The sequence below is a fragment of the Phoenix dactylifera genome, chromosome 2 (assembly GCF_009389715.1).
Source record: "Phoenix dactylifera cultivar Barhee BC4 chromosome 2, palm_55x_up_171113_PBpolish2nd_filt_p, whole genome shotgun sequence".
NCBI classification, from domain to species: Eukaryota; Viridiplantae; Streptophyta; class Magnoliopsida; order Arecales; family Arecaceae; genus Phoenix; species Phoenix dactylifera.
In genome coordinates, this window is record NC_052393.1 from 7,199,598 (window position 1) to 7,213,672 (window position 14,075).

Sequence of the window (14,075 nt, forward strand, 5' to 3'; positions counted from 1 at the left end):
CCTTCTTCACGGGCCACAAGCACCTTACGGGCCCAGCGACGGGAAACTCCCCTAATCCGTCTCTTGCCTACGATCGGGAGAAAGGGAAATGCTTCGCCAAATCGGTCACTGCAAGCTACCAATAGCGGAATCAGAGATCCGAAAACTCTCTCCAGGCTTCCAGTCAGTCGTCCGTTCCCGTCGCTGCGGGCAGCGCAGGGACGATGGCGAGGATCCGGTGCTGCTGGGCGTGGGCAGGGACTAGGCATTTTATGGTGAGTTTATGAAACAATCTATGATATTTGTCTTATCACAATTTAATTTCCCCCTCTTTCGCTCATACTTGTGGTAAATAAATACAGGTACTTCTTTGCTAAAATCTTATTTCTTGGTTGTGTTAATTCATCCTCTTGGCGTGATTTCATCGGAGGCCTCACCGAGAATTGAGGCGAGAATCCCCAAATCTGTTCAAGAAGGGAGGTGCAATGCCGCTATGCGACTTTACCTTAGAATTCTGAAGAGTCATTCGTTTTTGTGAAACTTGATAAAATGCAAATATATGATTTGGTTGAGCAAGCCTCTAATAGTCTAATGGTTGCATTGTGACAAGGTTTGTTTACTAAATTTGGGAATCTTAGAAAGTTCAGCATGTGGAGGGGATGGTGGGCGTAGTAGGCATATCTTTCCGCATGTAATACACAATTTTTTTTTTTGTTTTTAAACACATGAGCTGCATGAAATTTCGAATTAATTGGACATATTATATTAGGGAGAACATTAAATCAACTATGAATTCATAAATTACTGATTCAAGTATCAAGTGGGAGTGCATTAGTTACATTGCTAATGTAATTGTCCCACTTCAGTGCCACAATTAGTGTCAATGTCTTGAGCATCAGTCTATCTAGAGAAGTATGTTCTGGTTCCGCTATAATTCACCAATAGTTGGACGATTACCTATTTTAGCCCTCATGCCTTTGATAACATGGTTGAGAATATACTTTCAGAAGTCTAAAAGGTATCAAACATGTCTCAGACGTTGTGACAGGCGCATAAAGTTATCCAAATTTGGAGGGTCTCTCTCGCTCTCTAGCTCTCTCGCTCACTCTCTCGTACCGTTTTAAGCTGTAAACTAAGACCAAGTAAAATTTACAGGGTACTTACTGGTGATGCAAACTTTTGCTTTGCCACTGGTATTGCTTATGCTTGCTTGCAGGTATTTCCTCAGTGCTGATTCCATAACTTTAGAGCTCAACGTTACTACGGATCAAATTTCCTGAATCATTATTATCAGCTCTGTAACAATTCAACTTTCAATTTTTCAGAGGTGGCTTGTGGTGTTTTGAACTGTAACTTTGAATGAACTAGTTGAAAGATACATAAGATTTGGAAATATCTTATTGATCGTTCTTTAATATAACTTCACCTTAAAGTTAGCAAAAAGGATCAAGCATTCCCTCGATTCAACTTGTTGGACGGGTTCAACGTTTGCAGAATGTGCTGGTTGTTGAGAGTGTGAGGACAATGCTGAAGTTTGACAGAATGCTGCGACAGCATATAGCATCGTGACACGAACCGAGTGTTGATTGACATATACAATGGTCTCAGGGTGCTTGCCATGGACTTCAACAATTGCATATCATCATGTCCGCCTCAAAGTATGTCAGCCTGCAAGTGCCAAGCCATGCAAGGAGATGCTCCATTGCATTCTCCACCACTTACCGGAGATTTTTGGATTTTCTTTTCTGTGGTTTAGGAGAGAAAAAGACCTGCAAGAAACTCATACTGTAGTCTAGATTTGAAACTTGCTTGCTGCTGGGCATGATGAATAAAGGATGGAAGATTGACTAGCTGTCACTGATCAGAATTTGGTGGACTTTTTTGTGTCAAAGTAGCTGCGTGCTCTTTAAGTCACCTTGTAGCCTTGAGGGAGATTTTTCACAGTGATTGGCTGGATTCGGAGAGTGGATAGATATGGAGATGACCATCTATTAATTTGTGAGATCCGTAGAGTAGCCCGAGAGTTTACTTTCTTTCAGGCTGCACACGTATTTCGGAAGGCGAACAGAGCAATAGATTGGGTCGCTTCATTTGTAGTCCAACACTTCGGAGAGTTCATTTGGTTGACATTGACTGTTCTACCTTCTTCCTTGTATCTTTTATTTTGTGAAATACCGCTTTCTGCTAAAAAAAAAAAAAAAAGAGGAAGTCAATGTGTAGCCAAGTTTATAAATCCATTTTGAGAACTCTTTTATAAATTAGATTGCGTGTAAACGATGATTGCACCCCTTAGCTTTTGGTACGTTAAATGGTAAATTTATGTATTTTTGTATACTCTGTTGTTGCTTTATGACAATTGTTGGTAATAATTTTTACTTTCAAATCAATCAATCAACTCCGTGCTTTAGATCAGCTAATTGGGGATCAGAATCTAAATTTGGATCTTCCCCGGCAATAGGAATCAGCCGCTCATCTGGAGTATATCACCTAGTCTGGTCTTGCGTGGATGGTGAAAGATCTTGTTTGAAGCTCGCTGCTCGAGTCGCCTGGAAACGCATCTGGGAAATGTCTAAATGTTGAGCGAGACGTGAAATTAGGTAACCTCTAAGTTTAACTCCAAAAGCAGCAAAAAACTAATGAAAAATTGTTTATAGTTTTTGTGAGGACCCCTACATATGTGTGTTTAGTTCCACATCGGTTATTCGCTGGATAAATCTTGGATACTTATACATGATCAAGAAATTCAAATTATACCTTTCAGCTAACCATTTTGAATGAGGTCCTGCATTGATATAAATGGTATCAGAGCAGATCCGGTCTATAACCTATATAGACTAGGAGACACTGCAGCACGGATCCATTGGGGCTGACCACGGGCCGATCGTAGTATTTGTGATTAGATTTGAATAGATTTAAACCCTTACCTTGACAAGGACGTCAGGGTTTAAACAAAAGGAGTATGTGAGGACCCGTGCGGACGTGTGTTTAGTCTCATATCTGTTACCCCCTGGGTAGATCTTGAGTACTTATACAGGATTAAGGAATCCAAATAATACCTTCCGACTAACCATTTTGGGTGAGGTCCTAGGTTGTTACAGTTTTTTTAGTGATTTTCATTTTGATCCATGCTGTTCATTCTGATTTCGTCAGTGCTCGCCCTGATTTCTCATTATTTCTTGTATCCGTGTGTTTTGACAAAATCTCACTTAAGAGAGATCAACATAGGAGCTGATATCGTATTTGGTAAACTATAGATGGACTCGTTACAATTCATCAGCCACAATATGATAGCGCCACGCCACCAAGCCTGCAACAGAATAAGTGTGACTACTGTCACTCTCAGATTGGTTCATCTTTGGCAAAAACGTCTTGGTTGCCATTACACACAAGACTTTCCAGTGTCGGCAAAAATCAAATCAGTAAGCTACATCAGCTTGTATCAAAATGGGAAGACAAACTGATGCCGTACCACGTCATCTGAATTGGCCAATCTCTTGGCTCCGTGGTATAACTTAAAAAGCTGCATATATTTATCAAATATTAATCAGCAAGTGCGTAGAATAACTAATCAATGTGATACACAACCACAGTTCTATGTCACCACAATGACCTCGCACCATCCTCTATCGAGTGCAATCCACGTAAACAGCACATAAGGTGTTTGCTCTATCCTTTCATCTTGGTAAAGCTACTTATTTTATACGGTACCAAAAAAAGCTACGTATTTTATACACAATTAATTAAAAAACTATGTTTTAATAGACAACTCTACGTGTGTAACGAAGGGAGTCCCGGGAAGTGGTGTTTATGTTTTTTTTTTTTTGGATACCAAATCTCAACATTTTTCCCTTCTTCCGTCGATTCCATCGAATACTAACTGAATAAGCAATTTTTCCTGTTCAAAAACTGACTGGAAACCATCGGATCTTGATCTAACGGTAGAAGATAAGCATCTCATTCGTCAGTCGCTGTTACTATCTAACGGACAGCTATGAACGGTGTCATATTTTAAAGGAACCGCCGGGCTAAACTCTCGCTCTCCATGCCTTGGAAGTCAAGAAGCGGTGTGAGCTTACAGCTGGGCGCAACGGGCCGAGTTCGTACGGAATATTAAAAAAAAAGAGAAAAAAAAAAAAGGGGGAGACGAAGGAAAGGGGAAGGGCAGCTTCGACATTTTCCCGAAATTGAAGGATATTTCTAACCACTCCACTCCTAGAGCACAGGGGAAGCGAAATCCGGACAGCCCGTCGGGTCTGAGACGTCTGCATAGAAAATTCTATGCGAGAATTCATCTACCGTCAATAACTTGTGTCGTAACGACGTCGCTTTTCATGGATTACGACGGATGCGAGGGTAGGTGGCGCCACGTGCACAAGGGGGCGTAGAAGATTCTCGTACCGCATAGAATTTGTATGGGAACGTACGTAAGATGCAAGCCGTCTTGAAAGCGAAAGCGGGTCTCCAGCACAGCAAGCGCAGTCGGACTTGTCGAGACTTGGCGAGGATTATATATAATGGAGAGAGAGAGAGAGGCGAAGAAAGATTGAAAAACGGGAAAAAGAAATCAAGAAAAGGGGTTGATAGAGTGAAAGGGGACTGAAAGGAGGCGACGAGAAGGCTGGGGGAATTTAGTAAAGGGGAGAATTCTAGGGTTTAGCTAGCATCTTTCGTGATCTGGGATCGAGAGGTAGTCCCTTTCTTGACGTTGTTTCGTCAATCAGTCTCGCTTTCTTGGTCGTTTCTGATCGTTAATTAAATGCAGATCACGTCGGTGTCCTGTGGTTTATGCCTGTTTTCGAATCTTTGATCGCATTTTCTTTTTTTCTTTTCTTTCCTTTGTTTCCGAGTTTCTTGTAACTAGATTTTTCCCATGATTCATGCCTGTTCTCGAATTTTTGATCGCATTTTTTTTCGTTTTTGAATTTCTCGAAACTAGTTTAGAGCTCTGCTACGATTTCCATGAAATCTTGAAATCTTGATGCGATTTGATCAATCTCTTGAAGTTTTGCTGTTTTGGTTGATTTAATCTTGATCTTGAGATTAATTGAAGAGGTCATCTCGTGCAGTGCGTGTTGTTCTTGAATTGAAGGTTTTAATGTAATCTATTAGTTGAGGTGTGACTGATATGATGGTCTGTGGAATATTATTTAGCGTCCTGATTGGTAGTTAATTAAGGAGATTTTAATTGAAGCGAGGCGTTTTCTTCATACCAATTTCAATTTTGATAATTAACTCGCGTTGCATGCTCCAATTTGATGTTTCTTGATGCAGTTGATATGCATCTGATTTTATCACGCTTGCTTAGTTGAAACTCTGTATATTTACTATGCAAGTCTCCAACTAAGATTAGGAAGAGAGGACCATAATTGCACAATGTTGCATAAGTTTATTTAACAAATTTTAGAGGGACTGCCAAATAAGTTAGTAATTGACAAAATCTATGTTGGTAGTTGGGCTGTGGCAAGAAGGGTCTTGGGATTTGTCTCCTATGTTGTTTTTTGAGAGCACCCACATAAGTTGAAAAAAAAATAGAGAAATAAGAAGACAAATTATCTAAGTTAATTTTTATGACAATGAACATAGTAAAATCAAATGGAAGATAAAAAAGAACTATATTTATCTCATGTAACTTCTATGATACTTGGGGTAATAAGAAGATAAGTTTGTGGAGTCCACTAGAAGAAGAAACAAGGGGCATTGACTTATAAGGCAAGGACTTAGGTGTTGTTACATGGAAACTAGTCTTAAATGAGACATACTTCACTAGCCTATTAAGGCAAACTGTAGTAATGTGAACCATTTAATTTCACATATTGCTTTTTTCTCGATTGTGCCTGACGAGTATAGTTCAGTATGGGCAGTACAAAGCGGCACGGACAGCTATACAATCTTGATTTTAAAAAGAAAATGAAACACATTAGTATTAACCACCCAACAAAGTTATGGAAAACAAGACAAAAGAGAATAGGAAAACCTTGGAACTTTAAAATCCCAGAATCTCCATCTGTTTTGCTTTTGCTTCATGTGGTGAAAGTTTTGATTTAGTTCCATATTGGATGGTTTAATAAGAGGTGGTGGAGGTTCGCTCATATATAGAAGGCCTCTTCTCTTCTCCAGAACAATAAAAGGATTGCATGCTATGCTTAGCTTTAGTCATGGGCTAGTACCGGATGTATTTTTCCATTCCATGCCATGCTGGTTGGATGCCCAACCATGAGCTAGTGCTCGTGGCAAATATTTTGGTTCCCTGTATTGGTCCATGCTAATGTGTGATGTAGTGCTGGTTCAGCATGCAATAGCATGACCATGTATGTGACAGCACAGGTTGGCATGAATTTTTACCATTCCCTGACCTTATGAGCACCATGCTATTGCATCATATGAATCAACATTGTACTGAGCTGTTCTTCTTTAAGCCAAGTCCATGGGAAGCTTCTCCAAGTGAGTGAAGAACTATGAGAAGGAGCTTTACACACACACTAAGAGTCTACCACGTGCTATGCATGTGCAAGGATTTCCTCCAAGGAGATAATCTAGCCCCAAATATAAAGTTAGACATATATTCTTTCCTATTTTCTTGATGCTTGTTGTTGATATTAAACTACTGTATTCCGGGTCCAGCAGGCATCGGATCCCAACTTTTAATTTTAAAGGCGTAGCATTGGAGTTTTTGAGTCCAACACGTGCTGGACTCTTAGTTACCTTCGCAATATATGGGAGACTCCAGAGTTCAACACATGTGTGCTGGACTCTGGGGCTTTCCCATTATATGTAGAAACATATGTCTGTGTGCGCGCGCGTATAAATGAAGAAGAAATAAAAGAAAAGGAAGACATGAAGAAGTAGAGGAAATAGGGTAAAATTTTGAGCTTGTCTTGGAGCAAAAAAGTATGTTTCACTATTTTTCTGACAGAAATTAATGCCATGGGTGCAGATGCTATTTTACAGGTATCTCATCAAGACATCAACCTTGATTAATATGTTTAGTAGAAGATATATCCTACCCTTAACATATTCCCACATATTGCTCAAATTACTATTTAGTCACTATACTTCTAGATCTGCCCAACTTGTTGATTTTAATCAATGGAGAGACTATACTAGTAAGTAGCAAACTGGAAGCTAGTAATTCCTCCTCGTGGCAGAGTAGGATGTGACGTATTAATGACATTTAATAGATCCATTTGGACTCATTACTTAAATTTGTAGTTGCTTTATGTCTCATATGCAACATTCCTTTCTTGTAGTATTGGAGTTTTCAAGCCCCGCACGCAGGAGACTCCTAGTTACCTTCACGATATATGGGAGACTCCAGAGTCCAACATGTCTGCTGGACTCTGGGGCTTTCCCACAATATATAGAAATATGTATATCTATATATTAATGAAGAAGAAATAAAAGGAAAGGAAGACAGGAAGAAGTAGAGGAAATAGGGGAAGTTTTGAGCAAGATGTTGAGCAAAAAACTATGTTTCACTAATTTTTCTGATAGGAATGTATGCCATTGGCGTTTATGGACATCTCATCAACCTTGATTAATATGTTTAGTAGAAGAAAGATCCTAAGCTTAATGTATTTTAAGATGTGGAGCTTATTTTTGACCACATATTGCTCAAATTACTATTTACCGATCGTACATCTAGATTTGTCCCATTTGTTGATTTTATTGATGGAGAGACTTTAATATTAAGTACCAGACTGGGAAGCTAGTAATTTATCCTTGTGGCAGAGTGGGATTGTGCCTTATCAATGACATTTAATGGATGCTTTCAGGCCCCTTATTAAAATTTTTAATTGCTTTATGTCTCATTAGCAACATTCCTTTCTTTATGTTGTGATTCATGTGTTAATCTTGCAATTTGGCCTTCATGTACTTGATTGATGGCTGACTTCCCATCGGGCATGTCTGGTCACTCAAACACTTCAAGGTAAATGTAGGTGTTTCTTAGAGTTTAAGGTAAGCTGCAATTTTGCTCTATGATAGCGTGAGCTTATGCTTTGTAAGCAGTATGATAGATCTTCCTACATTCCAATCGGACTTAGGTTTCCTGGCATGTCTCTTTATTGCCAAAAATTGCTTGGCCAGTTTTGTGGTAGCATTTCATTAAGGGTTGGCAAACAAAATTGAATCTTTTAATGTTCTTAAACTGTGTCATATCATGTCTCCTCATAATGATATAGTTAAGACAAACTTTGTTGGTCAAGACAACCAAGGCATTTAGCCTAGTCTACTTCATTATGACAAGGGAAGTTCATGGTCAGATTGAGTAGATTGTTTTTGTCTCTCTCACTCTCAGTCTCTCTCGTCAATGCAAGTGTCTCTTCTTCTCTTTGTTCTTCCCCTTTCAGCTATTGTAGGTCCTCCTAACATCAATTCCGATATATATTGTGACATTTGCCCAATTCTACCTGTAGTTTTTGCTCCTTCTACAAGTATGTTATCAAATATTTGTAGTATTATGGATTTCTAGGATTGATTTCATCATACTAAGGGCATTTCACGGCTTTTTCATGATTTATTGTAAAAGATCTCGAGTCATAAAATCATCATCATATCATGAAATATTTTGGCCTTAGAAATAATTAAGGCTGATAATTAAGCTCATTATCAAATTTGCTATATAGGCAAGCAAAGTGACACATCAGTTAATGTTTTCTCAATCTATATTTATGTTATTGCATCATTCAACTTTTTTTTTTTTCCATTTTTAAGTTTCTGGTAAACATAACGTTATCATTTGTCTGTTGGAGTTATGAAGTATTATTCTTTGCTATCATTGATCACGTGTATTGTTGTAGCCATGGACCTAAAAGGCACAAAAAGTTTAGTATTCCTTTCTAAAATTAAATTTCTTCAAGGAATATGATTTCTTGATGGTGTTTCTGTAATAATGGTACCTTGAAGGAGATAGCACGTTATACACTTGTAGATTGTGTGAAACTATGTTATATTCTTTTTTTGGATCATTCAAATTCTATCTGATTTATTATGATATATACCCAAGCTCTTTGATAATCAACAAATTATGCGTATATAGCATGCTGTTTCATTTGAGCTTGCTTCCTAGTTAACAATTCTTACAGAAGGTGACATGTACACTTTTCTCCAACAGTATCTTGAAGCAGAAGGCATAAGAACTTGTGCAAGTGTTGTGCTAAGGCCCAATCATTCAAACTATTCTCTATGCTTGGAAGCTATATTTTGCATTGACAAATGGGCAAAAGTAATATGTGAATGGCGACCAGAACTTATATGCATTTCTGTCGGCATGGTAGGGAGATGGTCAGTTTCCTGGAATGCCTTATATTTTTGTGAATGGTCATGCATTCAGTACTGAAGTTTGGTTCTTATGTTGGGATATTCATGCAGGACATTTATTCATATTCTTGCTTTTTCTTAGTCTTGATCATTGTGGTGTCAAGGGCTTAACTCCACAAAACTTTTCACGCGATTTTTTGCTTCTGAATGAGAAATATCATAGAAGCCTGGTTTATGATGATGGAAAGTCTTCCTGTTTAGCCTCTATAGAGAATTCGGGGTCTTGTGAGGACTTAAAAGGCGTTGGCTCGCTGGATGAAACATGCCTATTAAATTCAAGTTTGCATTTAGATGATGATCTTTGTATATTTGGAAAGGGAAATTTGGAGATTTCGCCTCATGTTTCAATCATATGCCCAGTTAAAGGCTGTTCAGTTACTGTTAATGTGTCCGGAAATATTAAAGTTGGTGCATATGCAGGGGTTTTTTCAGGTTCCATTTCTTTTGATGCTGCCAATATTACCTTAGACAACCATTCAACGATAAACACAACTTCTTTAGGTGGGTCACCACCTGCCCAGACAAGTGGCACCCCTATTGGCCATGATGGAGCTGGTGGAGGGCATGGGGGCCGTGGTGCTTCATGTATAAAAAGTAACAAGACAAATTGGGGTGGCGATGTCTATGCCTGGTCAAGTTTGTCTGAACCATGGAGTTATGGGAGCAAGGGAGGCAGCACATCAGCTGAAAAACAAAACGGAGGTGATGGTGGAGGCCGAATCATGCTAAAAGTCAAGGATTCACTGCAGGTGGATGGATATGTAAGTGCAGAAGGTGGTAATGGAGGTTATGAAGGAGGAGGTGGGTCTGGTGGAAGCATCATAGTCCATGCTTTAAAGCTGTGAGTTTCACTGTTACCATTTACTATATTTACCTCTTTTTTGATCTTTCACTGTTTGATTTACATACATAATTAGTTAAATACTTAAATGGGATCTGAATTACCGCTGAGTGCTGTGAATGTGGTTCCCTTCCAAGTTCCAATATAATATATCTTCAAGTGTTATTGAAAATATTTAAAGGCTAAGATGTTCTATTGCAATTTAGTATCATGAAATTGTAATCCTTAATTCACTATATGTACAGAGGTATCTCGAACCCCATTTTTGTCACTTGGGGAAAAAACCTTCTCCAAAATTGTTATATCTGTGTTACTGTTGATGAATATGTGCAAGGATTGATCATTTTAGCATGATATGCAAATTTCTGGCTAACAAAGGATAAATATTTTGTTTGTTCCTAGTCATCTGTCTAACCCATGTTGGAGCATTTTGCACACATTTGACAATCTAAAGTTGTTCATGTCATTGTTGATAGAGAGCATGATGCTTCCATAGTGTAATTGTTGAAGGAATCCAAATTGTCTCAGAAGTTTCTTCTAGATAAGTTTAAAGAGATTTCTGTAATCTCTTTTCATGCATTTTTGTATTTATTTTAGGTTATGCTTAATCGCACAGATATGCAACATAAACCAACTTGTTGCTGTTTTGAGTTTTACATTACTCGAGTCTTGATAGTCATGCTAATGTAAGAGCATGGTGGTTGCATCTATTTTCCTTCAAGATGGACATGAAAAGAAGAACAAGAGAGATGGTTGGTCAAGTGAAGAACAGAATTTTCTCCCCTTATGTTACGTATTATGTTTCCAATTTACTGGTTTATTTGTTGAAACAATTTGGCTTTCTTACTTATTTCTCTGTCCTTTTTTTAATTGACAACCTGTGTGCCTTTTAAAATGACAGAAATCTGGTTTTTTCTTGAGGGGAAAGCACATTGAGAGTGATTGGCACTTCTATAACTGCTTTATCTCTTAGATATGTTTTACCAAGCCAATTCATTGACATTGATGAAAACTTCATTATTATTATTTGCTATAATTATCTATTGAGTAAACCTTGAAAATTTTAGTGGCTTAGAGATGCCTATGTATTATTAAGTTTGTACAGAACTTTGCTTGCACACATTCACTTACATAACTGTAACTTGTTGAGGGGTGTAGTTGGTCCTCACTATTGTAATATTAGTTCTATCATGTTTCATCGAACACTTGCTTCCAAGATCGGCGGAACCGTCGCGAACCAGGCGGTTCCGGTCGTACCAAGCCGTCCTGGCTTCGAACCGGGACGGTTTCGGCAATAGAAACGAAACTTGTCGCCGAAGGGGGAGAATGAGAAGAAAAGAGAGGAAAAGAGAGAGCGAGCGAGGGAGGGAGGGAGAGGGAGAGGAATGAAGAGAGAGGGAGGTGGAGACCGGCCGATGGAGGACCATGTGGACGCCGGCGAGCCGCGCGGAGGAGGCTTCTCCGGGCTCTACAACCGGGTCCCCTATTTCGTTCAAAACAGGAGACCCGGCCACAGAGCCCTCATCCGCCCGGGTTGCCGGCCTCCGCCACCCTCCTTCTCTCTCTTTTTCTCTCTCCCTCTTCTCTCTCTCGCTTCCTTTTTCCTGTTTGTCCTCTCCCTCGCCTCCTCTACTGTGTCGGTACAGGCCCGTCACGGCACGACGCCGACCCGTACCGACCTATGCCGCCGGGCAACCGGTCCGGGCCCCGGCACAAGAGACACTGCTTGCTTCTATAGTTTCAATTACATATAGCCCTTTGTTTCTTTCCAAACCTTGCACGTAGATTACTATTGCTATCTCCTGCAGTCATAGCAATTATTCTGCACATAGATTGTTATTGTAATTCACTTTTTACTTGCTTTTAACTACATATTGTAAGCCTATTTGTGTGCTGTTAAAGTGATAATTTGGTACCTTGAAGATCTGATTTCAGAATACTTTTAAAAATGTTGATCAGTCTGATCTTTTTATTGTATTCCATGCTTAGAAAAGGAAATGGTACTATCAGTGCTTCTGGTGGGAGTGGATGGGGTGGAGGTGGTGGTGGGAGGATATCCCTGGAGTGCTACAGCATCCAAGATGTAAAGATCACAGCTCATGGTTTGTGCTGACCACTTGTCAGTGTTGAACACTTGTTTGATATAAGCATTGTTTTTTAAAATGATGATGCTTATTCTTTGTAAAAGCTATTGCAATATATCAAGGTTTTCATAGTTATGTGATGTTAGCTATGCAGTGAAATCAGTACCCATATTTTTGGACTCTCGGTTATCGGGCACGAAGTGGGCACTGTCTATAGATGAATTTCAAATTCTACGTAAATGTTCTTTTCTATATTTTACTGTTAATACCATGATAATCGCCCAGCACCAAATTTCGTTTTGTGGTCTTGTCAGCAATCAAACCCCCTCTTTGATTGTACTTATTTCTCCTTTGAGAAGCTGTAACAAAATACAGAGAATAGTATTCCTAGTCCTAACATAAACTATTGTCGCTCAGAGCATTGGTTTTTAAAATGATGATGCTTATTCTTTCTAAAAGCTATCACAATATCTCAGGGCAGATTAAGCCTGTGCCTTATGTTTATTTGTTTTTGCTCAATCCAAGGTTTTCATAGTTACATGATGTTAGCTATGCAGTGCAGTCAGTACACTTGTTCTTGGACTCTTGGTTATTTGGTAATGAAGTGGTACTATCTGTAGATGGATGCAAAATTCTACTTAAATGTTCTTTTCTATATTTTACTGTTAATGCTTGGATAACCGCCCAGCACCAAATTTCATTTTATGGCCTTCAGCAGTCAAACCCCTCTTTGATTGTACTTATTTCTCCTTTGATAGTATTCCTAATTTGGACCAGTGTCTCTTCAGAGCTGCCACAAAATTTAGACTGTTTTATTATTCATTGTTTTGTCGGATCTTGATAAAGATATTTTTTCAGATATTGAAAACCCATCTACCTTTTCTTTTATTGATTCAAAAATTTAATGGCAAAAGGAAGTAAAAAACTGTACTGAACAAGGTATATAAACTTACCATCAAAAGAATCCACGACTGTTATGCAACTTTCTATATCAACTAGCTGAATTGCTTCTGATGCATAACAAAACTACAAGAGCGGAATTAGTTAAATACATTATAAGTAACCCTCCTTTTCTCAGTAACTGGTATAAGTAAATAGCATGTAACATTTTTCTCATTTTGTTGGATTTTTTAAAATCCTTTTAAATCTAACTTTTTTTTTTTATTAACCAGTTGGCACTTTGTGATGTCAAGAAATAACTAGAATGCATAATTTTTTAATGTGAGATTCTTCCACATTTAGAGCGCCCGATTCTTTTACAGTTTTATCTTCTTTTCTGTGTTTTCCATTTATTTTTTCTAACTTATGTTGCTTTTTCTTGTGGAGTTTCACTCAATTTGTGAAAGTTTCCCATCTAATTTAGTCAGGGTATCATATGATTTAAACTTCCTGTAGACCTCTTAGATGCATATGATCTCTTTTTTATGAACTTAATGTTGTATTCTGTGACAACTGACAACACTAGTAAGTTTAGCTTGTTCCTCCGTTTCTGTTCTGTATTTTAGCTAATATTAGTTTGAGTGATATAGTATCTCAGCAGTGTTGGTAGATGATTATGTCATACCATAATCACACCTTCCATTTATCTTTTGCATGTGCTGTTTCTCACAATTGTATAAATAACAAAACAGTGGGGTAAAGTATCGAGACGTCCAATCAAGGTTCTCATGCTTAAATGGCCAAAGGCGGGAGGCCGTTAAAGGAGATAATAACTCCTGGGCCCCCAAAATGACAGCCTTATCCCAAAATTAAGTCTGAAGCGTCGAAACTTTGTTACTAATTTCCTTGATTTTCTTGCAAAATTTCTGTTTTTGGCATACAAGTGTATTTTTTTATTAAATTTGTAAGGTACT

The 14,075-nt window shown here is 38.5% G+C and overlaps 1 protein-coding gene and 1 long non-coding RNA gene across 2 annotated transcripts in view; both read left to right on the forward strand.

Annotated features, from left to right (window-relative positions):
- On the forward strand, positions 1-697 carry LOC108511161. Its single transcript, XR_001879225.3, has 2 exons — positions 1-254; positions 342-697. It is a non-coding gene; the product is annotated as an uncharacterized LOC108511161 (long non-coding RNA).
- Positions 698-4,499: 3,802 nt separating this feature from the next.
- The window catches only part of LOC103703579, a 49,662-nt gene continuing 40,086 nt past the window's right edge, over positions 4,500-14,075 (forward strand). The window contains exons 1-4 of the mRNA XM_039119414.1: positions 4,500-4,666; positions 9,092-9,250; positions 9,349-10,138; positions 12,128-12,240. Coding sequence (XP_038975342.1) covers positions 9,214-9,250; positions 9,349-10,138; positions 12,128-12,240 — 940 coding nt within the window. The 5' untranslated portion in view covers positions 4,500-4,666; positions 9,092-9,213. The remainder of the gene's footprint in view (positions 4,667-9,091; positions 9,251-9,348; positions 10,139-12,127; positions 12,241-14,075) is intronic.